The sequence below is a fragment of the Aulonocara stuartgranti genome (genome assembly GCF_965226115.1).
Source record: "Aulonocara stuartgranti genome assembly, chromosome: 15".
Lineage (NCBI taxonomy): Eukaryota > Metazoa > Chordata > Actinopteri > Cichliformes > Cichlidae > Aulonocara > Aulonocara stuartgranti.
The window spans coordinates 24,917,421-24,944,458 of NC_138951.1; the positions used below are offsets into that span (position 1 = coordinate 24,917,421).

Genomic DNA, 27,038 nt, shown 5'->3' on the forward strand with positions numbered 1-27,038 from the left:
AGAAAGCGTACCAAAATGATTTCACTGCTGCCAGCTCTCTGTGCTGTCAGGCAGCCAAATGAGATTAAAAGGAATGTGCAGCGCCGCGGTACTAACCTGCCAGGTGGTGTTCGGTGTTTACGGCTGTTTTTGGTTTCTTTGTCCTCTCTCGGCCGGTCTGGACGCTGGATTAGACCTAACAGGGTTCAGTGTTAATGAAACGTGGCAAATCTAAGTCGACCGCCACCCCCTCAATCCCCCAAGACGGAAGAGCGTTTCGGGAGGAAACCGGCAGCGGTTTCTTTCTGCTGCTCGGGCCAATCGGGCCAATCAAATATTCATGTTAAACAAAACCACAAACCGCAGCTCCGGTTCAGGGAAAAATCACGTCCGTGTCCTCGGCTCCGAATGCAAATGAAGACATTCGGGTCATCGACTAAATGTAAGAAAATCAGATGTCAGACTTTGCTTCAGGTGCACATCTTTCTGCACTTCACCTGTCATTTGTGGGCACGAGCATTCAAGCCTGAACTGTGTTTACTTATTTATAAAATGCAGAAATATCACATTTATCCAATTAGTACTGCTGCTTCACTCTTTCCTAGAAGCCGTTGGCAGTTACAGAACAAATACCCCTGGTTGTGGATCACTGGGCTAAGATGCTGACCGTGTATTTGTGTGTCCCTGGAAACCATCTCTCCTCCTCCTCCTCACATTTCCTCTAATCTCTCTGCTGTCCGCTGCCTACAAAGAGACAAGAAATCCCCCGAGATAATAAAGGAAATCAAAATAGTTTCCAAGCACCATCCAAATATAAATTCCTGTGCCCCCAAAAATGCTCTTTTTCTTCTGATTGATGAAACTTTTCATTATTCATATTCAGTTACTTGGTAAACATAGCCCTCCTCTCCTGCAGAGGTATGTGGGCCGTCGCTATGAGTACCGTTGGTGCAGCTGTCCGCACGCTGTTGCTGTTTCTGATGGAATCGTAAAGAAAACGGGAATTTGTTTTGGAGCTGCTCTTTTGGGCTGCTAATCTTAACCCACCCCAAGTTTGGTGATCACGACGTGGTCAGGAAGGTCGAAGAGTAAATGCAGAAATAAAAAAAGATCAAAAGAATGTGGAAATATGTTGTCACTTGTTTTGAGTTCTGTGCAAAAGTCTTGAGCTGGTCAAGGTGGAAGCAAGAGAGCTGTTAACCATATCCTCCAAAAGCACTGTATTTACTTATTTATTTGTTTATTTGGTATTTTGAGGAACAAGAAACTTCCGTTTTTAGTCTGAACCTCCAATTATGATACTCAAATTAGCTGCTGTGCTGTCCCTTATTTTCCTGCTTAAGTTTTTAACAACTGGGTTTCGTGTAGGTCAGGATTTTACAACAACGCTTAACAAGATGAATTCAAAGGAGATCACAAAGGATTAGCCCCTAATACACCACACTTCTTAGTTTTCTTGTGTTTTTCTCCAACGAACAATAAACGAAGTCCTCAGTCTAGAAGCTCAGAGCTGTGGATCTCCTGCCTGTTAATCTGTGGACACAGAAGCTGTAACGATGGCGTTTTAATACGTGTTTTACGCTTTTGTGGTTTCTCTAATGTCTCACCACTGCAGATCCAGAAAATGAAGTTTGTGCTGTCTGACAGGTGAAACAATGCAGACCCAAAACTATCTGTGCAAAGGTTGAGCTGATGGAAAATCGACGTTTGAGCGTGAGAATCTCTGAGGTGCTGTGTGTCAGGAGGCGAGGTGCTGGCATATAACGGTGCTGAAATTAGATTTTTCTGGCAGTTGAGCGGCAGCGACTCTCTGCAGGTGGTTAATAAAAGAAAAAACGCTTTCTCTCCGTTAAAAATCAACTTAGCATTGATTTACAGTGGTGAGGGGCTGGATCTTTGTGCGCCGTTGAGTAGGTGAAAAGATGGTTTCACAGTGTGTGGCATTAACTGGCAAACATGGAGGAGGAAGTGTGATGGTCTGGGGCTGTTTTGCTGGATCCAGGGTGGGTGACTTGTACAGAGTGAGAGGCGCATGAAGCAAAACGGCTCCCACAGCATTCTGCAGCACTATGCAATAGCCTCTGGTATGCATGTAGTTGGTCAAGGATTCATCCTACAGCAAGATAATGACCCAAGTCCAAGCTATGGCAGAATTACCTCAGGAAAAAAGAACAAGATAGTAAGCTTAAAAACACGAAGTGGCCACAGTCTCCAGGCTTTAACCCCATTGAGCTGGTTTGGGATGAACTGGACAGAAGAGTGAAAGCAAATTAGCTGTTACACCACAAAGCGACAGAAGAAGAAAAAGAGGCTCCACCCTTCTTCTTTCACCATAGATGTCTCTATACGCTCACTTTCCTGCAGTCACGTGAGTGGCTGGTAGTTATATCATGGCTTCAGTCTGTGTCAGCCTCCAGAGTTTATCTTCTTGATCCATTTCAGGTGTTTTAGTGCAAATCAAAGTGACAACGGGTGATCTGGAGAGGCACGGCAACACAAACCCCCAAATAGGGAATGGTTCTGCAGGAGATGGACACGGACCGCCGCGCTCTCCTTATCGCTTCTTGCTAGAGAAGATTGGATTGGTTCCTGAGTTCCTGATCCCAGATTGGATCAGGAGCTCAGTGGGCTCCTGGGACAGTCTGAATCAGATAGACAGATAAGGATTTTTTTGGTTGTCTGTCCTATTGTGGCCTTTTTGTTTGTTTCTTAGGGGGTATATTTGGGTGGCACAGTTGCCTAACAGCAAAAAGGTTCTGGATTTGAATCCGCTGGCCCGCTGAGGCCTTTGTGGGAGGAGTTTGCATGCATACCAACCTAACCGAGTAACTTATTGGCAATTAAAGAGCTTCATGCGTTATAAAAAAATCCAAATGAAGCATGAAAATCTGTGTATGAGTATGACTCTGTGTCCCCTCCAGCCTCCACATGTGGACTTTTTCACTTTAAAAGATGAAAGTGTTCACTTTCTCTCCACAGACGCCTCACCTTACCCTTCTCCCTGTGACAGCTGTGACAGGCTATAAGTGGTTAAACAATGGATGTTTACTAATCAGATTTCATATTTATTCTACACTGAACAAAAATATAAACGCAACACTTTTGTTTTTGCTCCCATTCCCCATGGGATGGACGTAGAGACCTAAAATTCATTCCAGATACACAATATAACCATCCCTCCCAAACAGTGGTCACAAATCAGTCCAAATGTGTGGTAGTGGGCACATCTGCTATATTGAGATAATCCATCCCACCTCACAGGTGTGCCACATCAGGATGCTGATCTGACATCATGAGTAGTGCACAGGTGTACCTCAGACTGCCCACAACAAAAGGCCACCCTGGAATGTGCAGTTTTTTGCGCTATTGGGGGTCTGGGGACCCAGAACCGGTCAGTATCTGGTGTGACCACCATTTGCCTCATGCAGTGCAACACATCGTCGCATGGAGTCTATCAGATTGTCAATTGTGGCCTGTGGAATGTTGGTCCACTCCACTTCAATGGCTGTGCGAGGTTGTTGGATATTCGTGGGAACTGGTACACGCTGTCGTATACGCCGGTCAAGCACATCCCGAACATGCTCAATGGGTGACATGTCCGTGAGTATGCTGGCCACGCAAGAACTGGGACATTCTCAGCTGCCACCTGCCCTGAACAATGTGAACCATGATTCATCCGTGAAGCGCACACCTCTCCAACGTGCCAGACGCCATCGAATGTGAGCATTTGCCCACACAAGTCTGTTACGGCGACGAGCTGGAGTCAGGTCAAGACCCCGATGAGGACGACGGGCATGCAGTTGAGCGTCCCTGAGACGGTTTCTGACAGTTTGTGCAGAAATTGTTTGGTTGTGCAAACCAATTGTTCCAGCAGCTGTCTGGGTGGCTGGTCTCAGACGATCTTGGAGGTGAACCTGCTGGATGTGGAGGTCCTGGGCTGGTGTGGTTACACGAGGTCTGCGGTTGTGAGGCCGGTTGGATGTGCTGCCACATTCTCTGAAACGCCTGTGGAGACGGCTTATGGTTGAGAAATGAACATTCAATGCACGGGCAACAGATCTGGTTGACATTCCTGCTGTCAGCATGCCAATTGCACGCTCCCTCATTGCTTGTGGCATCTGTGGCATTTTGCTGTGAGACAAAACTGCACATTCCAGGGTGGCCTTTTGTTGTGGGCAGTCTGAGGTACACCTGTGCACTACTCATGATGTCAGATCAGCATCCTGATGTGGCACACCTGTGAGGTGGGATGGATTATCTCAATATAGCAGATGTGCCCACTACCACACATTTGGACTGATTTGTGACCACTGTTTGGGAGGGATGGTTATATTGTGTATCTGGAATGAATTTTAGGTCTCTACGTCCATCCCATGGGGAATGGGAGCAGTAACAAAGGTGTTGCGTTTATATTTTTGTTCAGTGTATTTTAGTGACACAGTTTACGATTGAGGTGATTGCTAACACTGTTTAATTGTATGTTTAATTCCTGTCTCATATTTTATTGGGTATAATTTGGCTTCAGTCCTCTGTTTTGCATGCTTAAGGTTACCCTGCGTTAACCCCAAGCTGAGGTTGTTAAAAAGTACCTGAATAACTTTCTACTTTTAACAGAGAAAGTTAAAGAAGGCTGCAGAGAACAGCTTAAACTCGAGGCATCACGACCCTTTACAAAAAGAACGATTCCACTTAAAAAAAGAAAGCAGAAAATCACATTATACACCGGCAGGCTCCAGCTCCCTCTGATAAAAATTATACATCTGTAATGAAAATTATGGCTCTCGGTTTGAATCCAGCGGCTCAAAGAATGGCAGCTCAGTCTGAGTGAGGATAAGACAGTCACACATTATCACTCTGAAATGATTGTTCCCACATTCCTGCAGCCGGGACTTTGAAATGACTGAACGCTGACTTTCCCGCTGTACCTGTTTGCAAACCCCGGTCCTGAGATTTAAATTCTGCCTCACCATCACTCCAAAACTGAAACACGTGCTGCCCATGGTCTGTGTTCCTGTTCTGTTGTTCAGCTGAATGTTGTAAAAATCGTATTTTTAACAGTCAAATCAGTCGTGAAGGTCAGCTTTTACAAAACTGCAGCTGGTTTTAACTTTAACGGCCCTTTAATGACTTCTCAGTTGAACTGCGGTGACCCGTTTATGTTCAGTTTGTCCAAATCCACTCAGTAATCACAATTCAGCTCCTACACATCACGCAGTGGTCACTGCACTGGCTATCAATGAAATTTGCCCTCCATGAATCGACTCCACAGCCTCTCAAATAATCTGCCAACCTGCACAAAGTTCAGCAATCGACCGTTTGAAATCCTATTTAACACTCGTCCTGTTTTCATTCGCTGAGTCTGAGATGTCCTGTCCACCGTGAATGTTTCTTCCTGTTTTTTCAGTTTGTTGTTTTTATTTGCAGTCTTTTTTTGTATTAAAACCTATTATTAGCTTTAACCTAATGTTTTATTTGATTTCATTCATTTATTTGCTTCCTTCAGTTTTGTTTAACTCCTTTTTTCTTTAAACAACCCCCCAACAAAATGTTTGGGACGCTGTTTTTGTTCCTGTGTTCTGTTACTTCCTGTCTTATTTTGAAAGTCCCTCATCTCATGTGCTTTTTGAGTTAACTCTTTGTCTCTAGAGTTCTGCATATCAGTGTAATAAGTAATATGGAGGGACAGACTGAGACTGCCATTATATGCTGATGATGTGGTTGCGTTTACTGTAAAATTATAGAAATAATAAATTTTGTGATTTCTGCTCTGTGTTCTTTGTAACACTTTATAGACCAAACTGTGGACCTGCTGATACACAGTCCGCATACATCGTCATTTACCTGCACACGGCTCCGTATCCGGGAACTATGCGGCACTCTCCTCCTTGGCAGTAGTTCGGCTGGAGGACACACAGGCTCTGGCAGGGCAGACTGTCCACTGACACGAAGCCCAACTGGCACTGACACTCCGCCTCCTTCGTCCAGGCGTTCACCACGCAGCGAGAAAACTCACCGCAGGCCTGGAACTTGCAGGGATCGGCCTGATCAGCTGCAAGGAGAGGAAGGCAGAAAAACGTGGACACACATTAGTATTCAGGAGGAGTTTCCCGCGCCTTCCTCTAACCACCCTCCTCTCTCCGGGAGGTGTTGAGGAGTGTTTGATTTTAATGAGATCCTCTCCTCCTGCTCTGCACTGAAATGTAAGGTTTAGCCGGCCTCCGAGACTAAACGTCAGATTCACTCCGGGGAAATTAGCATGTGTGCAGGGTGTCACGGATGAGAAGTACATCATGTTGTGAAGCCACAGCACGTGGTCAGTATCTGTAATCCAAACATACATCAGCAAGTATGTGTGTTTGAATCAGGGCTTCTGCTGGGGGTCTACAGCCTTCGTGTCCTGGAGAGTTCCTGTTTATTTATACTGTATATTTATTAGAGATGGCACGATACCACTTTTTTATGTCCGATACCGATATCATAAATTTGGATATCTGCCGATACCGATATGAATCCGATATAGTGTTTTTTAATCAACAAAACTGTTTTTTAAATATCTTGCTGCATTTTGTATAAGTTCATACTCAAGTTTAAAACAACAACTACACTAAAGCTATTCTGTTATACCTGTATGCAAAAAAAAAAATTTCATAGTTCAGCAATACTGATCAATCTAATAAACTTAAACCTACACCATCCTCACTATTCTGGTATTTTAAAGAGTACTTAGCATAAATATTAAGCAACCTAACTAATAGGGTTCCAACTCCCAGCAACAACAAAAATAAATAAATAAAAAATAGGGAACCACCCCTCACGCTCCACCTCATGATGCTTAATCGACGTAATCAACCTTAATTTGATGCAGTGTGGAAAAAAAAATACACAGAAATCAATTCTTTTTCAAGAAATATTAAATAGATTCAACATCTTTCTTCAACAAAATTGCAGACTGCACAGATGGTACCTTCCCAAAGGAAAAATTACTATAGCTTACTAGGGTATATATATTAGACTTAATAGTTACTATATACAGTAATTGACTTCTATACATTTTACATCAGATTAAAACTTTGGGTGTAAGATTCAGATAAATATTAAATAATTAAAAGCTAGACATTTTAAATGAGAATAAGAAAGAAAAGTATGTCTTTGTGCCCCCTTTTCCCTGTTAATGCCCTATCGGCCCCCCTGGCTAAACTTTGCTAGATCCGCCCCTGCACAGTTACCAGCGTCAGCTGTGTAGAAAAAGATCCTGGAGTAGAAAGTAATATTAAATAAATTCTAACAACAGCTGATCAAGCTTAAACGTGCTGCTGTTGTTCAGCCGCTGGTTTCCTCTTTCTGGTGCAAAGTGGGCCAAAAACAAACAAGAGAGACGGACTCACGACAGAAAAGCCGATCAGCTGATCGTTAAGCAGTTTCATGATTGAAGTAGCAGCAGGAGAGGCAGTGCTTGTTAAGCTTAACGCAGGAATGCTTTACAAACATTCAGAGATGGACTTACACACTTGCTTTACTTCTCTCGGGGATAACTCTGTCGGAGATGAAATGCCGGGTTGCTAGCGAAGCTCCAAATGCTATCCAGACCACCGACAGGTCCCGCATGCCACAGCCGCTCTATCACGTGATGCATACTGCTCCGACGTGCTAACATTCTGAGGTAAGTTACGGCGTGTTGCAAGTTTTGTGAGGTGCTTTCGTGATATTTAATGGATCGGATTGCATTTTTTATTTTTCTCCGATATCCGATCCAGTAATTTAGGTCAGTATCGGACCGATACGTAATATCGGATCGGTCCATCTCTAATATTTATCAGTGTATGCCAGCTGGAACAGAAACAGCTGCTTTTACATCATGACTTGGAATAAATAGCCATATTTAATCTGTGTATGTAAAATGTCCCTCTTACTACTTTTCTTAGACTGTGTAACTGGCAGGTTTGAGGAATCTATCAAACATATCGCTGCACAGTTTTTGGGAGATTGCTTGTAACCCTCAAATCAACTACAAGAGAATTTAAGGTTTTATAAACCTGCATTTACCTTTGTTTTTACAGTGTATGTAGTGCTTTATAGCCTCTTTTAGTTCAAAATCTAGTCTTGCCAGCCACTTTATTAGGTATCCCTTGCTGGGGAACACTCCTCAGAGATGTTGGTCCATACCGATGTGATAAAAATCACACAGCTTCTGCAGCTTTGTTCACAACAAACACGAGTGTTTCAGCAAAAACCTGATTCCCAATCAGGATTTTGCTGAAACACACACACGCTCGCCTCGAGACAGAAGATGTTGCAGCAGCACTTCTCCTCTCAGCAGCTCACTTCTCATCTTCATCACCATTATTCGGGCCCTATAATGTTCTCTACGATCCCACCGTGTGCCGTTGGATTTGACATATAGACCTAATTACCAAGTCTGTTTGAATGTTTGTGATCTCTGCTCCCTGCCTCAGACTCATCTGTGGAGAATATTACATCACAAAGCTTTTAGAGTGTGAACTGCATGCAGAGGAGCGCTGCTGATACAACAAATGTGAATTATTCTAAGATGCCTGTTTATATCTCATACATAAAAAGAAATCCTGGCATCATAAAACACCACCGCACTGCAGCTAACAAAAGAAACGGCATGTTGGCTTTTTAATCTTTCATGTTAAGGAATAAAAACACCATCGCATGCAAAAAGGACTCTTAGATATTCAGTTGAACAACAGTAGAATCAGCACTGAGCCAGAGCTTGCTTTAATCACTGCTAACATCAGCCAAAACAAACTGTCTTCCTGTGTTATATTACTCTATTTTATAAACTGCTACGGACCCGTTGAGGCATGCACTCCACTCTACTCCTGAAGGTGTGCCGTGGGATCTACACCCAGATGTAAGCGACAGATCCTTTAAGTCCTCTAAGCTGCGAGGTGGGGGCTCCATGGATGGGACTTGTTTGTCCAGAATATCCCACAGATGCTCGATTGGACTGAGATCTGAGAAATCTGGAAGCCAAGTCAACACCTCAAATTGTTCCTGAACTATTTCTGGTTTGTGGCACCTCGCATTATCCTGATGAAAGACACAGCCATCAGGGAGTACTGTTTCCATGAAAGGGTGTACATGGTCTGCAACACCGCTAAGGTAGATGTTACATGTCAAAGTGACGTCCATGTGTTGGCAGGACCCAAGGTTTCCCAGCAGAACACGGTGGATGGGGTCAGTGTGGGAACCCTCGCTGTCTGTAGTGCCAGATGTTCTGTGTATTCTGACAGCTTTCTATCAGAACCAGCTTAAACGTTTTTTGCAATTTGAGCTAAAGTAGCCACACGGGCCGGGCTTCGTTCCCCACATGCATCAGTGAGCCTCAGCCGCCCATGACAACTGTTCGTTCCTTGGACCACTTTGATAGATACTGACCCCTGCATACCGGGAACACCCAACGAGAGCTGCAGGTGTAGAGACACTCTGAACAGCTCGGCCCTTGTCAAACTGTGATGGCAATCCTTACATTCGCTCATTTTACCTGCTTCTAACAAATCAACTTTGAGAACAAAATGTTGACTTGCTCCCACCTGCTAACAGGTGAAGAAATAATCACTGTTATTCACCTCACCTGTCACTGCTCACAATTTTAGGCCCGGCTGGTGTACATGAGCAGCAGACCGGAGTTCACATTCAGTTCGGTTTGGGGCAGAGAAAGCTCAGGACACCTGCAAACCCGGTAGCGTTTCACGCACCTGGTTCGATGTCCAGAGAGTGGGTGTCAATCTGGATGTGCAGCTTCTTGGCGGCAGCGGTGCAAAACTCCTCCAGGATGCAGTGGACCGCCTCGGTGATGTTGTACGGCACTGACTTGGTGAACTTCATCTTGCTGTTGACGACCACGCTGCCCTTCCTGAAGTTGAGGATCTCCAGTTTTTTGAAGCCCGTCAGGTTGGCCTGCAGGAACGGCAGCAGCTGCAGAAGAAGAAGAAGCAGAGAGTGACGCGTAGGCCATAGGGGAGTCTGACTGATTAACAAAACTGAAGGAAAAACAGAAGAAAATTGATGTAAATGTAGTTTGGGCCGATTAAACTGTCTCATCATGAATTCTGTCTAAACTGAGTGAATTCATAAATAACTTGATGCCTCTCTGCTCACATAACTCACATCTTTTATGCCCATGAAGTCAAAGCCTTGGCTGAATTGATGCACCCAGTCTGATTTTATCCAGAGTTTTGTGTGAATGTCTGGAATTTCTTTCTACAAATCAATACATTCATCTACGTTTCCTCCTCCTGCTCGAGAAATTCTTGCAATGCCTGAACTCACACTGAAGATTTATATTGTAATTCAGAAGCTGCAAAGAATACAGAACGCCTTTTAAATCACACAAACATCTCTCTGAGGAAGAAACCATCCCACTGTTTGAGTCAATCCGCTGTCAGCAGACACAGAAAGGAAAGATTAAAGTCATAATTTTAAACTTTAATGTGATATGGATGAACTGTGTCTTCAAACCAGAAAGTAATCAGAGGATTTATCCGGGTTTTTTCTAGTTAAATCCCAGTTTTTGTGCCCCAAATTGATTGGCTTATTCTTCTTAATAGGATTACAGCCCTGTTCTTTTCTCCCTTCAGTTTAAGTCAGTACTTCTTCTTCAATCCCATTTATCTTCAATTCACTTTAAAGTCGATCCTTTGGTGCAATTAATTATAGAAATTACATGTAAATTTTTACATGTAACATGGTTTATTCAATAACTTTGCATTAGTATGAACATCTGTACTGGAAGCTGTTTCCTCTCGTGCATTTATTTGTAAAAGATCCGCACAAAAAGCATCCACCTCATAAAAAGAGAAGAATGGCTTTCACCACATTTAGCCCGACGAGCTGCTTTCCATCTGTTATCAACCAGACAGCAATCGCTTCTATTATTTATAGTACAGCTAACAGCGGCGGTGTTGAAGGGAGGCATATACTTGGAGCTGACTATCTTATTTGTTCACATCTTACCGTTTTTGAGAACCTTTAGAAATGCAGTGACCTAAGTGTCTTCTGTTTGGTGTTGATCGCGTTGCCTCAAAGAAAGGAACAGCCTGTTCTGTCTTCCTCCCCACACAGCAGATAGCCGCAGATTCTTCCTGTTAAAAGGAAGTTTTTCCTTCCCACTGTCATCAGTGATTTGGTGTTATATAATCAAACCGAATTGATTATCTATGCGATGAGTTTACAAAGTTTACTTTAGTCTCTATCAGTGATTCTAAATATTTTTCCTCATTCATCAATTTAAACTTTTTTACGAATTTTTAAAATGTATTTTTATCATCGTGATTATTATTATATCATAAATTTCAGTTTAAAACAAATATTTTTCGACCTTAAATTGAACCCATGAGAGAGAGACAGTGATATATCACTGGTAGAAAAAAAAGGTTTTACTCTTTAAAGTCGGGTTAAATCCCCACAAGTCCAGTTTACCGAACATGCTTGTTTCTTCCTTCATTACACAAATATTTATGGTCCTTTTTGCATGTGCGTGTAAAATGTGTCCGGAAATAATAAGTACATTTATAAGTGCCGCTGGCAGCGAGTGCCACTGATGTGATTATGCTGTTTACGGAGGAGATGCAGTAAAGCAGCGCACTTCGTTTCAGTCATCACTCCTCTTCATGTATTCCTCCTGTCATTGAGTTTTTTTGAGAGCATCCTCACCTTAAATGAGACACTGTGCTGACAAATTAGTATCCCTGAAAATGAAGTTCAACACACACACACACGCACGCACGCACGCACGCACACACACACACACACACACACACGATCTGCAGAGTCAAACTAAAAGAGAACAAATAGAAACACTCGACAGTTTTGTTTCTCTAATTTGCATTGACCGGACATAATTACCTCTATTGATGCAGTTTAAACTGTTCAGCAGATGAAGAGTAAAATCTATTCAGAAAACGTTGGTCCCCAAAAGGATTTAAAGTACTTTCTTTACCAGGCAGTATCTGTCGGCCTGAGTCTGTATTTCTATTCATGTGATAATTACTGCGTCTTGCAGGGCTTGAATTAATTTTTCACCGCCAGCAGCAGAGCGAGGACACAGAGGAGACGACTTAAAGGCTGCTGGTTCAATTCCTCGAGTTAAACACAAATAAAAAGCTTTTCTGTGTTTTTTGACTCATATATTACCCAGATCTCTCCATTTTCCTGCCTGCCCCTCTTTTAATTAGCCGATATTGCTGATAATGCAAACTCAGCATTTCTGCAGACTCAATGGTTCCTTCCAAGTTACCCAATTAAACAAAAAAGAACAGTAACTCCAGTCTATTCACCTTTGCCACTCTTTCAAACATTGTAAATCACTGACACTCATTAAAAGCCTCAGCTCGCAGGCTGCTGTTCCTGTAAGGCTTTTAATGTGAAAAGTCTGCAGGAAGTGCTTACTCATCAATGAAAGGTATGTTTATGACTGCTGAGTATTTGAATAGTCACTCAAGCTTATGTGAAATATTTGCACCTTTAGTTACACTGAGCCGTTTTTAGCTCTGGATTCTAATTGGCTGCTGCACAAACATCACTTGCTGCAGCTCCATATTAGTATGTAAATGCCTCCAGGCTTGAACTCAATACTTTGAAACGTCAGTACGTAACGGTCACCAAAATGTACATTTGCAGCAGGAATTAGTTTAGGGTAGAGTGTTAATCATTGATGGATCCAAATGAGAAAAATAAGAAAGGTAAAGAAAGATGTGAGCGCCATGCAGAGAGTTAAGGTTGATAAAACTGTCTGAATGCTAAGAAATCCAGATAGAGCTCCCACTTCTTCAGAAATTATTTGATCTGAAATCTCAGCTGAAGGACACTGACGGCAGGCAATAATCTGCAAATAAAACTGCAGTAAGTAGGAGGCACGTTTCATCTTTAGATTAGTATTTCAGGCAGAGGACTCGCACCTGCATCATCCATTTACCATTATATTCCCCCGGCGTGTTCTTCCTGCCTCATTAATCCAGCAGAGTCATTGTTCAGAGAGAAATAAGGGCTGTATTGTACCTGCCTGAGCTTGAAATTATTCTCTCACTTCATCCAAAACATCAAAACATATCCATTCACTGCGCAACAACCTGCAGCTCCGACGCTGAGGGCTCCAGGAGAACTCGGAATGAAAACAGAGCTTGTGTTATTAATTGTGTCTGGCTTTCTGTTTTACCCATCAAGTCATAGAAGTATGAGGTATCGCACTCACCAGGCACTGTGTCGATACACTCTAAATATCCCTATTAATATGAATATTTTAATCAAAGAAGGAAAAATAGCTCATTGGCATCAAAGCGGGATGAAACCAGCTCCAATTAGGTCTCAGTTTGGGGAATATGTTCTCCTCTCCTCTTATAATAATGTATGAAATGACATGAAAGGAGTCTCTGGTGCTGATGGAGCCACACATGATTATGATCCGAGTCTGTAGCTCCCCTCAGCTCTCAGGCTACAGCTTCATGATGTGATGCTCTCCCAAATATTAAACAGTTTGGATTTTTCTGCATTCAGCAAGTGCTCAGTTTTCGATTTTAGAATTGGATAATTGCTTCTTCTTTTTTTAATGTGGTGATATAAACCAAATATATCGGCTCTGCCAAAGAGAAGAAAATATCTATGGACCCACGTTTAACGAGGAAAAATACCCAGAGTAAACGGATATGTCAGGTACAGCAGCTAAATCTATCACACTCCAGAACATTAATGTCACATAAAACCTTGAACTTTATAGTCTGTGTCATTTAACACTCTAAAATCACACATTAAAAAAACCTGCAGACATGACATGCAAATGAATGCATTAGTGCCAATACCTGCAGTACCTCTAGTTTCCACATGAGGCTCCAAAAGTGAGTCAGTCTCCATAGACCGATGGATAATATGTTAAAATGTCCAACTTTACAGCTGAGATAAAAACCTTCAGAGCCTCAATGATGCATTGAGTTTTTCCTTTGCAGTCACCTTTCTCACTCACTATGTATTAACAGACCTCTCTGCATTGAATCATATCTGTTATTAATCTCTGTCTGTCTTCCACAGCAAGTCTCTATCCTGTTTTCCTTCTTCCACCCCAACCGGTCGCAGCAGATGGCCGCCCCTCCCTGAGCCTGGTTCTGCTGGAGGTTTCTTCCTGTTAAAAGGGAGTTTTTCCTTCCCACTGTCACCAAAGTGCTTGCTCATAGGGGGTCATATGATTATTGGGCTTTTCTCTGTATCTACTGTACAATATAAAGCGCCTTGAGGCGACTTTTGTTGTGATTTGGCGCTATATAAATAAAATTGAATTGAATTAATACAAAAAACTGTTTTGACCTCTATGGATGGTTTCCTCCTTCAGAACAACAGTAGTGGAGAAAACCTTTTATTCAACTCTCCTGTTTGAGTTACATCGAGGTTTAAAGCTATGCATTAATATTGCCGTGGCCACTTTCTTTTTTTTTTTTTTTTTTTTTTTTTTCTTTTAAATGACATCAGAAACAGCAGTATGCGACATTACGTGATGGCAGAGCTTCAGTTCATCCTTTGTCATTTTTTTTTTTTTTTTTTTTTTTTTTAATAAATAGGACAGGGGGAATGAATGAGAGAAAGAGGGGGAGAGAAAGAAAGAAAACCAAAGGGGAGAAGAGACGGTGAGAAGGGGGGGGAAGAGAGAGAAAAAAAAAAAGAACTCCTGGGTCACCTGTATGGAGAAAAAAAAAACAAACAAACAAAAAAAACAAACAGAGGAGACAGCAAACAACAAAGAGCAACATAATAATAGAGAAAACAAAGCACCATCACAATAAACTAGCTAGTCATAGATATCAATATTTACTAAATAATAAACGATATTGTGCAGCACGCAAGATAGACAGCGCACAGTGTGCTTTGAGGCAGCAGCCAAGAAAGCTTTAGTCCGCGTCTGTGAATACCCATGTGTGCATACCTGTGTGGATCAGCATGCTTGCATTCCAAAGGTTTCTCCATGTAATGATCTGCTAGGGAGTGTGGGGGGGCCACAGCCCCGTCCTCCAGGGTGTGAAGCGGGTATGGAGGAGATCAAAACTCCAGACATCCAGAGGCCCCCAGAACACAAGAGACCATGGAAGACCAACAGAGGGGCAGCCGCGCCACTGTTCCAGTAAGAGCTGAGGAGAGTCCCAGATGAGGGCTCGCCCAGCAGCCGCGGAGCAGAAGCCAGGGGGAGTTGCAGTGACGCGCCCGTGAGCTCCGCCGGCCCCCAGCTGTGCCTGAGTGACCGAGCCCCAAGCTGAGAGGCCGGGGGCACCCCACCTCCAAAGGGGCCCGAGCGAGCCCCAGGCCCCAGGCCCCGACAAGCGGCCGCCAAGGAGTGAGCCGGTGTGTACCCGGACGCCCACCCCCAGACACAAAGAACCACCAACACACCGACACCTGAGGGAGTCCGCCACCGGCAGGGGAAGTGGTGGTGGGTGGAGATAGGCCTCCAAACCTTGGAGGGCCTGAGGTGTCCCCAGAGAGGTGGCGTCTGATACCCAACCTGACATATAGACACAGACATACAGGCACACACAGACACAAACATCCATTCCCACCCTCATGCTCTCATATGCACTCACTCCACACTCAACCAACGTGGAGACAGACATAAAGAGACGCTGTACACACAATCACACTCCCCAAGCGTACTCTACAAACCGGGTCTAGGTACCCTTGCCCCTGGAGGGGGGAATTGCACCCAGACCCAGGTGGTGTTACCCTTTTCCCTGCGGTGGGGAGAGGCAGACCACCCCGACTCCGCAGCAGCAGGGAGGCCCCACACCCCAGACCGCAGTCGGACGGCCAACTCCTCCTACTAGCCCTCCCGCTCCAGCAGGCCGCAGAGAATGGGGGTGGGAGAAGACTCCAAACCTCCCTCCACCCGCTCATTGTAGTGTTGATGCATATGTGTTCTAAGGTGCAATTAAAACCCAGGAGGGCATGGAGCTACCTGCCAAGGAGCAGCAGGTAAGCGCATAGTCCCTCCTGCTAGCCCTCAATGACTAAGTGTATTTAAAATTGAGAGGTGGGCAACGACGTCAGGGGTGAGGTATACACCCTGATGGTAATTTGGACTCCGTGATTGTGCCCACCCCCAAGATCCTATATGTATGTGTAATGAGAGTGTGAATAATGTGAATGTCTAAGTTGTGGGATAAAATTGAGGCAGAGGCAGCCAGAAGGGGACAGGGGGGGGTGGGGGGGTAGCCTCCTCTGCACCCTGGTGACATACCCCCACTCCAAGGCCCTGCATGTGTGGGTGGTTGTGGAGGAGCGGGAAGAGGGAGGCAGCTGGAGATGGGGAGGGAAGGAAGGGAGGGGCAGGTAACCCCTCCCTGGGGCCAGCTCCCCCGCTGACCCCAGTAGGCACTCCCACCCTTCGCGACCCGCCAGGGAAGGGGGGCCCAGGCCCATCAGACCGGGGCCCAGTGCAGTAGCGCCCTCCGGCTCCACAGAGCCCTGGACAGTCCACCCAACCCCACCACAGAGAAAACTGCACCCACCCCACCATCCACACATCTTCCAGACTACATAAGACGGTAAACGCCCAGGCTGAGATCTTCCTCCACCTCTCCTGTATCTCCCCCTCCTGCAGAGAGTTCCTGAAGAGAAGAAAGCTCCTGCAAGATGTGACCATCCCCCCCACCAGTTGAAGAGCCCCCCAGGCGGCTCGACGCACCGGCGGCACCCTGCTCCAGGGCCGGGCCCCCATGCACCCACCCGCCCACAACCCCGGCAACACACCAACCAGGACCCAAGCCCCCGAGGCCCGGCCGTGGCCACTTTCACAGACAGGCTGGTGCCGACAGGGCTAGCTGCTGTCAGCTCTGCATCATCGTAACTAGTTCATCCAAGTTTACACAGCACATTGAACATGTTTTATCAGTCATTAAGAAAAGCAAAGGCCCAAGGTTAGCAGTACCCTCAGGTTTACCCACAGTTTTATTAATTTTCCATCCATTTGTATTTTTCAGCTGGTTATCGATGCCCCACCTGCAGCGGCTCATGTCCCACAGTTTGAGAAATGCTGCAGTACGTAAAACTTTAAATATATTTTTACTTAAACAGCTGTAATCCACTAACTGGTGATTGCTGATATATTCAAAGAGGTGTGACAGTTTTGCAAACAACACATAATGACTCTTTAAACCAGACAAACCAGCAGAATAAAGAACCCTAAAGAAGGATGCAGGTTGCATTCCAACTCACCACGTCTAAGAAGGTGTTCTCCAGGGACCTGTACTCAGGTGAAGTCTTGTTGAAGAGGTCCTCAGAGAAGTCCATGTTGGTGACGCGCAGGCTGAAGAACACCACCAGCTCCCGGCCGTGGCTGGCCGTGGTCATGGTGGGAGTGGTTAGGTATCTCAGTGGAGGTGTGGCCGTGGTGACAATGGTCCTGTGTTCCTCCTGCACAGACAGGAAGCCGCTCCCCTCTTCTCCCTTTTCCAGGAGCTCATTTGGGTCTGTGGCCACCACGCTGGTTTGATCCAGCTCCACAGCCAGGTCCTGCACAGCTTCTTCCACCATGTCTTCGGTAGCATCCGGCGGGGTGGTGGGGCTTCCGCCTTCTTTTTTTATGTAGCCTCCCAAGTCTTCATCAATAATGACGACAGCTGGCTCGCTTTGCTCTGACTCCACCTCCGGCTCAGCGCTATCACCCTCAGGAGACTCAGTAACAATGGGGACTTCAGATTCCTCTGCTACCTCAAAGAGTCCAGAGTCAATTGTTGGGACGGGTAAAAACACTTCAGAAACATCGACAGAAGCTGCCGGAGGTGTAGGCAGTGAGTCTGAAGCTGGTGGTGCTGTCACACTGATGTCTGTTTCTGGGGATAAATTACTTTTTTGTGTCTCCTCTGGCAACTCTTTAGTGGCTTCTGATGTGCCTGTTGTGTCTGCAGCTGCCACTTTGAAATTTCAGGCAAAAAGGATTAATTAAGTCATGAGTGCACAAAAAGGATTTCAACAAATTACCAAAATGTGCCTGTATACATACATAATAAATTCATACAGCTAATGCAGAATCCTCACTTCTGCACTAAGATAAAATCTTACAGAAAAGATCCATCTGATGGAGTCTTTAATAATCAAAAAATAACCCACAACTTTTCATGCAGCACAGACACATTGCACAGTCTGCACTGAAATGTAGGGAGATCACATTTTGGTTTGTACACGGCTCTAAAATTATATAATCAATCCATCAGAAAACATGTAATCATCTCACTTCCATCTCATTTATAATTACTGTAATTCGCCCATATATTATACTCTTTATAGGTTTTACAAAAGAAACACTTAAGTAATGTAACAAGTAGTGTAGTGTAGTGTAGTGAAGCGAACTGATTTCTCCGGCGAGTAATTAAGTACTGCATTACTTTTAAGGAAAGTAAAAAATTATGTGTAATAAAGTACTTTTTTGAATAACAACCCCAACACTGCTCTTCACACCTGCTCACCTGTGATATGAGAGATCGTCTCCAAGTGTGAATTGCCTTTTGTCGTTTCTGTCATTGTGGTGGAATTGACTTCATGCTCCACCTGAACGTCTACACTCTCTACATCCTCCTCGTTGTAAAAATGATCAATGATGGGATAGTCATGGTCAGGTTCGCCTACATCTTCGCTGGAAGGTTGGACTGGTATGACGGGTAAATTATGCTCCTCTGCTGGGTGATGATAGTCAGTTCTGACAGGATACAGGAGGTTTTTATCTTCAATGACCTGAACAGCATCCTCTCCAAAAGGAAGGTTGTCCACACCATCCAAGGAGGGCAGGATTTTAATTGATTCGGCAGGTGGCTCAGTGGCATCTATTTTAGGTTCTGGTTCTAACATCTCTACTACCCCCTCACCTGGATCCGATTCTAGGCCATGAAGATGCTCCCCTTCTGATTGTTGGACTTCCTCTATTACCTCTTCTTTAGATTCTGGCTCTGAGACTTCTGGTAGCTTTTCCTCTGGTGGTAAACTGTCAGCTTTGCCTTTGACCGGTTGAGAAGCTTCTTTTGGTTTTGGGCTTTCAGCAACCTTCACTTGTTCCACGACTTCTTCAGATTGTGGTAGTGGGACCTCAGTTACATCCAGTACTTCTGATTCTTTCCCAGGTAATGGTTCGTATGGTACCTTTTTCATCTCTACCACCGACTCAGTCGGTTCTGGTACTTCTTCTTGCTCCTTTTCTGATTCTGCAGTCCCAACTTCCACAGGTGCCATTTCTGTTACTTTGGGCACTTGGGTTTCCCTTGTCGGTGCAGTTTCTGGTTCTGCAGTTTCTTCTGCTGGAGATTTAACTTTTTCTACCCGCAAAACCTCTTCCTCCTTTCTTTCGACATCTTTATCATCTTGTGCTGGACCCTCAGAAACCTCTTCTTCTGCTGGTTTCACATCTGCTGGCTTTTCCTGAATTACTTTTGCTTCAGGTTCAGAGGCCTCTGGCACTAGTTTTTCTGATCCTGTGGCATCAACCACCTCTCCTTTTGGTTCTGAAACATCTTCTACACCTGTGAGTTGTGACTCTTCCTCTGGTTCTTTAACACCCCCCACATTTGGCTCAGGCTGCAAATTTGGAATTACATTTTCGTCCATTTTTTTAATCTCTTCTGTAATTTTTGCTTTTTCCTCTTCTGGTTGTAAAACACTGGGCTGTTCATGCAGTGCTTCTTCTGTCAGATCTTTGACGGTGCTTTCTTCTGCTTCTGCCTTGGGCTCTGAAAATTCAAGGTCCTTCTCTTCAATACCTAGAGTAGTAATTACTTCTGTAATTACTTTTTCTGGCTCTGAAACAGCAACTTCTTGAGATTCTACTATAAACTCTTCCCCTGGCTCTGAGTCTACAGGCACTTTTGTGTCTGGTTTTGCATTTTCAGCTACTTTGTGACCTGGCTCTGAGGTTTCAGCTGGCTCTGAAACTTCAGGCACTTCATTATCTACTTCAGAAACTTCAGGTACTTCTTGACCTGGCTCTGAAGGCGCAGGTACTTCTTGAACTGGCTCTGAAGGCGCAGGTACTTCTTGACCTGGCTCTGAAGGTGCAGGTACTTCTTGAACTGGCTCTGAAGGCGCAGGTACTTCTTGAACTGGCTCAGAAGGCGCAGGTACTTCTTGACCTGGCTCAGAAGGCGCAGGTATTTCTTGACCTGGCTCAGAAGGTGCAGGTATTTCTTGACCTGGCTCTGAAGGCGCAGGTATTTCTTGACCTGGCTCTGAAGGTGCAGGTACTTCTTGACCTGGCTCCGAAAGTGCAGGTACTTCTTGACCTGGCTCTGAAGGCGCAGGTATTTCTTGACCTGGCTCTGAAGGCGCAGGTACTTCTTGACCTGGCTCTGAAGGCGCAGGTACTTCTTGACCTGGCTCAGAAGGCGCAGGTACTTCTTGACCTGGCTCAGAAGGCGCAGGTACTTCTTGACCTGGCTCTGAAGGCGCAGGTATTTCTTGACCTGGCTCAGAAGGCGCAGGTATTTCGTGACCTGGCTCAGAAGGCGCAGGTACTTCTTGACCTGGCTCAGAAGGCGCAGGTACTTCTTGACCTGGCTCAGAAGGCGCAGGTATTTCGTGACCTGGCTCAGAAGGCGCAGGTACTTCTTGACCTGGCTCTGAAGGCGCAGGTATTTCTTGACCTGGCTTTGAAGGCGCAAGTACTTCTTGATCTGGCTCCAAAGGCCCAGATACTTCTTGATTTGGTTTTGAGGCCTCGGCTACTTCATGACCTGGCTCTGAGACTACAGTTACCTCTTTTACTGGCTCTGAAACTTCAGGCACTTCATTATCCCTTTCAAAAACCTCATATACTTCTTTTTCTAAATTTGAAACTTCAGGCACTTCTCTGTGTGGTTTCGAAACCTCAGCTACTTCTTGGTCTGGCTCTAAAACTTCAGGCACTTCTTTTTCTGGTTCAGAAACCCCATGTACTTCTTTTTCAACTGATACTTCAGCTACTTTTTCATCAGGGTCTGCAACAGTTGCTCCTAGTTTGTCAGGTTCTTGAAGTTCATCTACCTTGGAAATTTCAGCTACTACTTCTTTTAGTTTAAACACATCAGCTGATTCTTTGACTGTCTCTGAAACTTCAGATACTTCTTTGACTGTCTCTGAAACTTCAGATACTTCTTTGACTGTCTCTGAAACTTCAGATGATTCTTTGACTGTCTCTGAAACATCAGATACTTCTTTGGCTGACTCTGAAACTTCAGATACTTCTTTGACTGTCTCTGAAACTTCAGATGATTCTTTGACTGTCTCTGAAACTTCAGATACTTCTTTGACTGTCTCTGAAACTTCAGATGATTCTTTGACTGTCTCTGAAACTTCAGATGATTCTTTGACTGTCTCTGAAACATCAGATGATTCTTTGACTGTCTCTGAAACATCAGATACTTCTTTGACTGTCTCTGAAACTTCAGATGATTCTTTGACTGGCTCTGAAACTTCAGATGATTCTTTGACTGTCTCTGAAACTTCAGATGATTCTTTGACTGGCTCTGAAACTTCAGATGATTCTTTGACTGTCTCTGAAACATCAGATACTTCTTTGGCTGACTCTGAAACTTCAGATATTCCTTCAACTGTCTCTGAAACTTCAACAGTTGCCTGCAAAACTTTGAGCGATTCTTCATCAGGTTCAACTGCCAACCCACTTTCTGGTTTGAGCAGGCCCTTTTCATTTTCCAACTCTGAAACATCCTTTGTTTCTGAAATATCACCAGCATCGTGGGTTTTAGAGACACCCAAATGTACCTCCTCTTCTTCCTCTGGAAGAGCATTTTCTTCTTCGTCTTCATGAAGTATCACTGTTGGCTTTGTGGGTGGCTGGTCTGTTATGGCGGAGACTGTTGTGATGGGGAGTCTAACATCAGGCGCCTCCTTTGCAGCCGGAATTGTAGTGAATATAATATTAGCGGTTGGGGTAATCTGAACAGTGTCCAATCTAGGACCTTCTCTGTCGTCACCAACAGGACTCAGGTCTCCCTCTGGTATCAGGTTAGGAGACAAACTGACGTAGGGAGCATCTGTCTCCAGCTCAAGAAGTGCAGGAGGGGTGGGAATGTAGTCTCGCACAAGTTTACCGGTTTCATCATGATGAATGGTTTCAATCTCATGTGTAATGATCAGCAATTCTTCTCCCTTCCCCTCTTCCTTTACTGGCCCGGGTTCACTCACATAAATCGACTCATCAGTAACGTCCTCCGAGCCTGGGAGTTGATCGCTGCCCTCTGCCACCCCACTGGTCACTGCTGTCGCATCATCATCTGGGACTGCTGTTGGGTCAAGCAGGATCTCCAGGGCATTTTCCTTCTCCATGGGGGTGAGGGAAACTGCCGGCCAGAGTTTGTCAAACTCTGGCTCCACAGTGGAAATTTCCAACTCGTTGTGTGAATCAGGCTCGCTGGACTGTGGAAGGCATGTTGGCAAAAATGAAAACAAAACAAAAAAAACCAAAAAAAAACTATTAGACAACTTTAATTTACAATATTTAAGTCTTAAGGATTGTATTTAAACATGTTACCAATCACACTGAAAGCTGTACAAGACAACACAAACAAAGACTGCTCTAGTGTGACCTGCACAGTTCTGGAGATCAGTTGTCTTCAATTTAATAGAACGTGATGGATAGAGAGCACTGCAGGCTCTATGGGGTTTCATCTGGGGTGGTCTCTCTTTAAAATAAGCCAACTACAGTTTCATTAACCATTATAATGGTCTTACCTGATTCATTACTCCAACTGAAGCGGTGGCTCTCAATGCTGGTAGGAGGATCTTTTCTATGACATTAAAAAAAAGCAGGTTGAAATCAGATAAAACCAATCAGTTACTCATATTTCTCAAAATCTTGTAGTGGAATTATACACCAAGCCTTAAATGCTTTAACTAAATAGAAATAGCTGATTGTCCAAATTAGGAGTTACGTAAAAGTTTCCACCGGATGCTCCAGGTATCACTGAGCCCAAAATTCTCAGTGGAACCACAATGTCATAGAGCTCCAGGGAGCCTGATTATGTAAGGTTTTCTATGTTTACAATTGGCCAGTACAAAACTGAATTAAAGTGAAGCTCTTTAATTCAGTTCCTCATTTTTAATTCAGATAAACGAGGCTTATTTAAAAGAAAGTGTCAGATGGGACGTTTTCGACTGTTTTCTGAGAATTCACTGGAGAAGTCTTTATGAAAGGTGTTTTTTTTGTTACAGACTGTAGCTGTGAATCCTTCTGTATTAAAATAATGTTCTAACATCGTTCTCGTTGAAGACTGAACAATGCCGGTGTTCACATGTTCTAAATAATCATTTGGGTGAAACAAATTTAGGTCCTGAAGAAATTTTTTAGCTTTTGAAGGGCCTGGATCACAGAGGACGATCTGAGACAGCTGTGTCACAGTAGCTGGATGTTGCCCATGCCGTCTAAAAAATGCAAGTAGAGCTGTTCATGACTCTTTACATGCAACTTATTTGTGCGATGACCATATAAATGAAACCAAAGAGTGACCTCTGTGGAGAGACGTTACCTGGTTCAAAGTTAATTGAATCCAGGTCGACTGGAAGGGACGCCTCCTCACGCAGAGCCTTGGTCACCATTTCCCTGAGTGCAGAGTTGGCTGAGGAAGACTTGGGTGTGTCAGTCGCATTCTCTGAAATCTCAGAGGTGATTTGAGGGGAACTGACCTCAAAGACCAGAGAGTAGTGCACCGAGATTCCTCCAGGCCTGAAAGAGGAAATATTATCCTTTTTATTTTTTAAAGATGGCAAAACAGACATGAATATGGGGAGCAGATGAGGGATGACATTCAGTTTCATGGGTAGGTGGGGCAGAGACTCTACAGGGTGAGCTGTGTCAGGGTCAGGAGATACTGCCTCTGAATCTTCTCACTAACCGCGCTGATCAATAAATGTCTGAACTCTGCAAATACAGGTCGACTGTTATGGAGATTTTGTGCTTCTCAGCTTTTGTTTCGTCAGTCCTGTAACATCGTGTTTTAACATAATGCTGCAGATTTCATCGTGATCTCTGCTACGGAGTGTCCTTTGGCAGAAATATCCGCTGTCTTTAAAGCAGCTGAGGATGCATAGGTGGCAAAAATCTCAGATTGGCACATTTGTGAATTGCACTAAGTTTTAGATGCCTGGTCTGTTTCGCTTGTTACTCTCTGATTGGATTTAGGCAATAAAAACTACTAACTACAAACTATGAGTTTGCGCTCATGTATGCATGTGAGATCACAGACACTAAAGGACAGCTTTGACAAAAGGAGCCGACATATGGGAAAGAGTTTCACATACATAGTTAAAAGGTTGCACTGAGAAACACTACTTTTAAAATGCCAGGCATTAATATCTGAAGCTACACTTCAAAAACAAGAAGAGAATATTGAGCTGCATCAATATTCTGCATCGCTATCATCATCAGCAGAGAATAAGCTGATTTGTTAGATGGGACAATTAGAATGCCGATGATGTGAATTTCTTTGTTTTGAGTGAACTGACGAAGTGAAAGCACTTCTTCTTTAGGCCGCGAGATGGTTCTCCATTCGGAACTTGTAAGTCACCAGGTTGGTTTTACACTTACTTCCCTCTTATCGCTGTTTTTTGTCTCCTCCACAGACTGTACATAAAGGAAAGGCGTAGTGATCTCCGCCCTAACACACCTTCCACCTTATTTGTCTTGTTGAATCCAATAATAATTACAATAATAAACTTCTTATATTCAAACAACCTAGTGGCACAGACTCATCAGTCACAGATAAATGAGTCCATGCTTCCCCTACCAACGCCAGTCACATGGTCCATTTGAGCACTTCACTAAAATAAGTTTTGTTGTATGTTGTTTGAGTATTTCTACTCCGCTGTATTGTGGTTGTAAACACTCTACTTTGCACTCCATTTATTTATTTACTACAGATTTGAAAACAAATGTACTCATGCATGGTAACATATCGCTCTAAAGCTAAATCACATTTATGATTCTACATAATCTGTACTTTTATTTTAGGTACTAAACATATTTTTATGACTTTTCCTTAAATAAGAGACTGAATACTCTTGTCACTCCTTCGTTTTGTAGAAAGTTACTGTTTTTAATACCTGTGATTCACATGTATTTCTGCAATCCTCCGTGGCTGGCTAACTGAATGAACGCCAGTATAACGCGCTTCCTTTTTCCATCTTTTATGTACAGTCTGTGGTCTCCAGCTACCCCTGACTAAAACATCTGGCTGCTCAAAACATCTTTAAGACTTGAAAACCAAAACAAGCAGCTTAAAGAGGCTAAAATCTCGAGGGGACACGGTCAGTCAGCCATAGGTTTGTGAGGTCTTCGTTACGTGTTGTTGTTTGATTTTATTTTTACTGACATGAGTCCAGCTCTTGCTGCTTATTAAGAAGTAAGAACAAGTGTACAGACATGTGAAAATATTCTTGCTCATTGTCATAATTCAAACACTGAGAAAAGTCACTCTTTGCTTTGTTGCAATCTGGCAGGCAGATGAAGGAAGGAGGAGCTGCGAATCCTTCCTGAGATTAGAGGACGAGCTCCCGCTGAGGCCTCACCTCCGTGTTATTGGCCGTGACAGCCCCAGACGCCACAGGGGAAGGCAAATTAATCGGGGGAGCAGCCTGACAATTACAGTATCCACAGGTCTTCCTGTTTCCCTGCTCACCTGTCTTCTCCGACACTGTCACAAACTTCATGAAAAAGCATCTGTGCTCCTTGTGTTCACCTGTAACGCGATTGCGATTCACAGGAAGCTGTCCGCCTGTCTGAGCAGTTATTTGGTCCCCGTGCAGATCTTTTCACTGAGCTGTGTGAACAGTTTGGGGGGAAATAATCCCCCCTCTGTGAGTCTAACTCGGACACAAATAAAAGCTGAGCCGCATGTTGGCAGGAAACTGAACACAAACACACAACAGGAGGCGGATACTACAGGGGATGTTTCATCTCTTGGTGCCATTTACCCGTCAGTGTCCTGGGTCTCGCTTATATTGGGGAGAAGAAAAGAAGGCATTAGAGCTGGAAATGAAAGTGTAACAGAAAGAAAGGCACCACCAGGATGACAAGAGCCACAAGAAATGAGCCATTTGAGTGTCACTTTAAATTCGGCATGAAATGATGTGTATTATGGTGGAGTCTGAAAAAGCCTGTTTCTCTGGGGGAAACATTGTAGACAAAAGAACAACAATCAATGTTAAAGCTGGCAAAAAAACATGCTCAGAATAAAATACAAACTTTAACAATGAACAGCTTAAATAACCTGCTGCATCAGGACCGAGTGGCTCTGACTCCTGCAGTGATTTCTGTAGCAGCGCTTTACATCAAAGGTGGAAAAGTGGGAACAGTGATGGGAAGTAACGGCATTACTAACGGCATTACTTTTTTCAGTAACGAGTAATCAAACTAATTACTATTTCTATCGTTGCAACACTGTTACCATTACTGAGAATGGTAAAACTAAGAATTACCATTTTTCAACAAACAGACGGTTGAAGCTGTGTTCAGCTTACCGCACTTTATATCAGTTGCACGGAAGTAGCTGTAAGTAATCTGGGCGCTACAGCTTTAAGCAGCTGCGCGTGCTCCCACCGACGGCAATCACTTTCTGCCCGACGATCACTTTTTGCACAACACCTGGAGCTAAGGGGGCAAAACAATCGCATGAGTCCTGCTGTTTGACTGAGGAAGAATAAAGTAGTCGTGGTAAGCCAATCACATGACCACTTTAAGATGACAAAGCAACAAGGTGATATTTACCAGTTTTTAAATTGTGTTGATAGGCCACGTAAAACCAGAGTCATGATAAACAATATATACGCTGTGTTTTTTCCTGAATAGTTTCGTCACGTTTACTGTCTAAGGACAGCGCAGCAAGCACTCTCTGCTTATGACCAAGAAAACCAAAAAACAGCCTGTTTGTGTTGGTGGAAAAATGCACCATGTCGACCAATCATAAAATGATATGGCAACATGAGATTTGGTTGTTTAGGGAAGAGGGGAAGTTTTAGTAGTGATGGTGAGAGGAAGAGAGAGAGAGATAAAGACAGCAGAAAGAGAGAGAGAGAGAGAGTTT

The 27,038-nt window shown here is 44.0% G+C and overlaps 1 protein-coding gene across 2 annotated transcripts in view; it reads right to left on the minus strand.

Moving 5' to 3' along the window:
* The window catches only part of LOC309689481 (uncharacterized protein), a 62,250-nt gene that overhangs the window by 8,887 nt on the left and 26,325 nt on the right, over positions 1–27,038 (minus strand). Inside the window, exons 10-16 of one of the 2 annotated variants that reach the window (XM_082505923.1) lie at positions 25,930–25,950; positions 23,487–23,683; positions 22,693–22,748; positions 18,447–22,377; positions 17,197–17,894; positions 9,705–9,924; positions 5,821–6,028 (exon numbers count right to left, since the gene is read on the minus strand). In XM_082505923.1, the coding sequence (XP_082362049.1) occupies positions 5,821–6,028; positions 9,705–9,924; positions 17,197–17,894; positions 18,447–22,377; positions 22,693–22,748; positions 23,487–23,683; positions 25,930–25,950 (5,331 nt within the window). The remainder of the gene's footprint in view (positions 1–5,820; positions 6,029–9,704; positions 9,925–17,196; positions 17,895–18,446; positions 22,378–22,692; positions 22,749–23,486; positions 23,684–25,929; positions 25,951–27,038) is intronic. The other variant, XM_082505924.1, reaches the window with a different exon arrangement.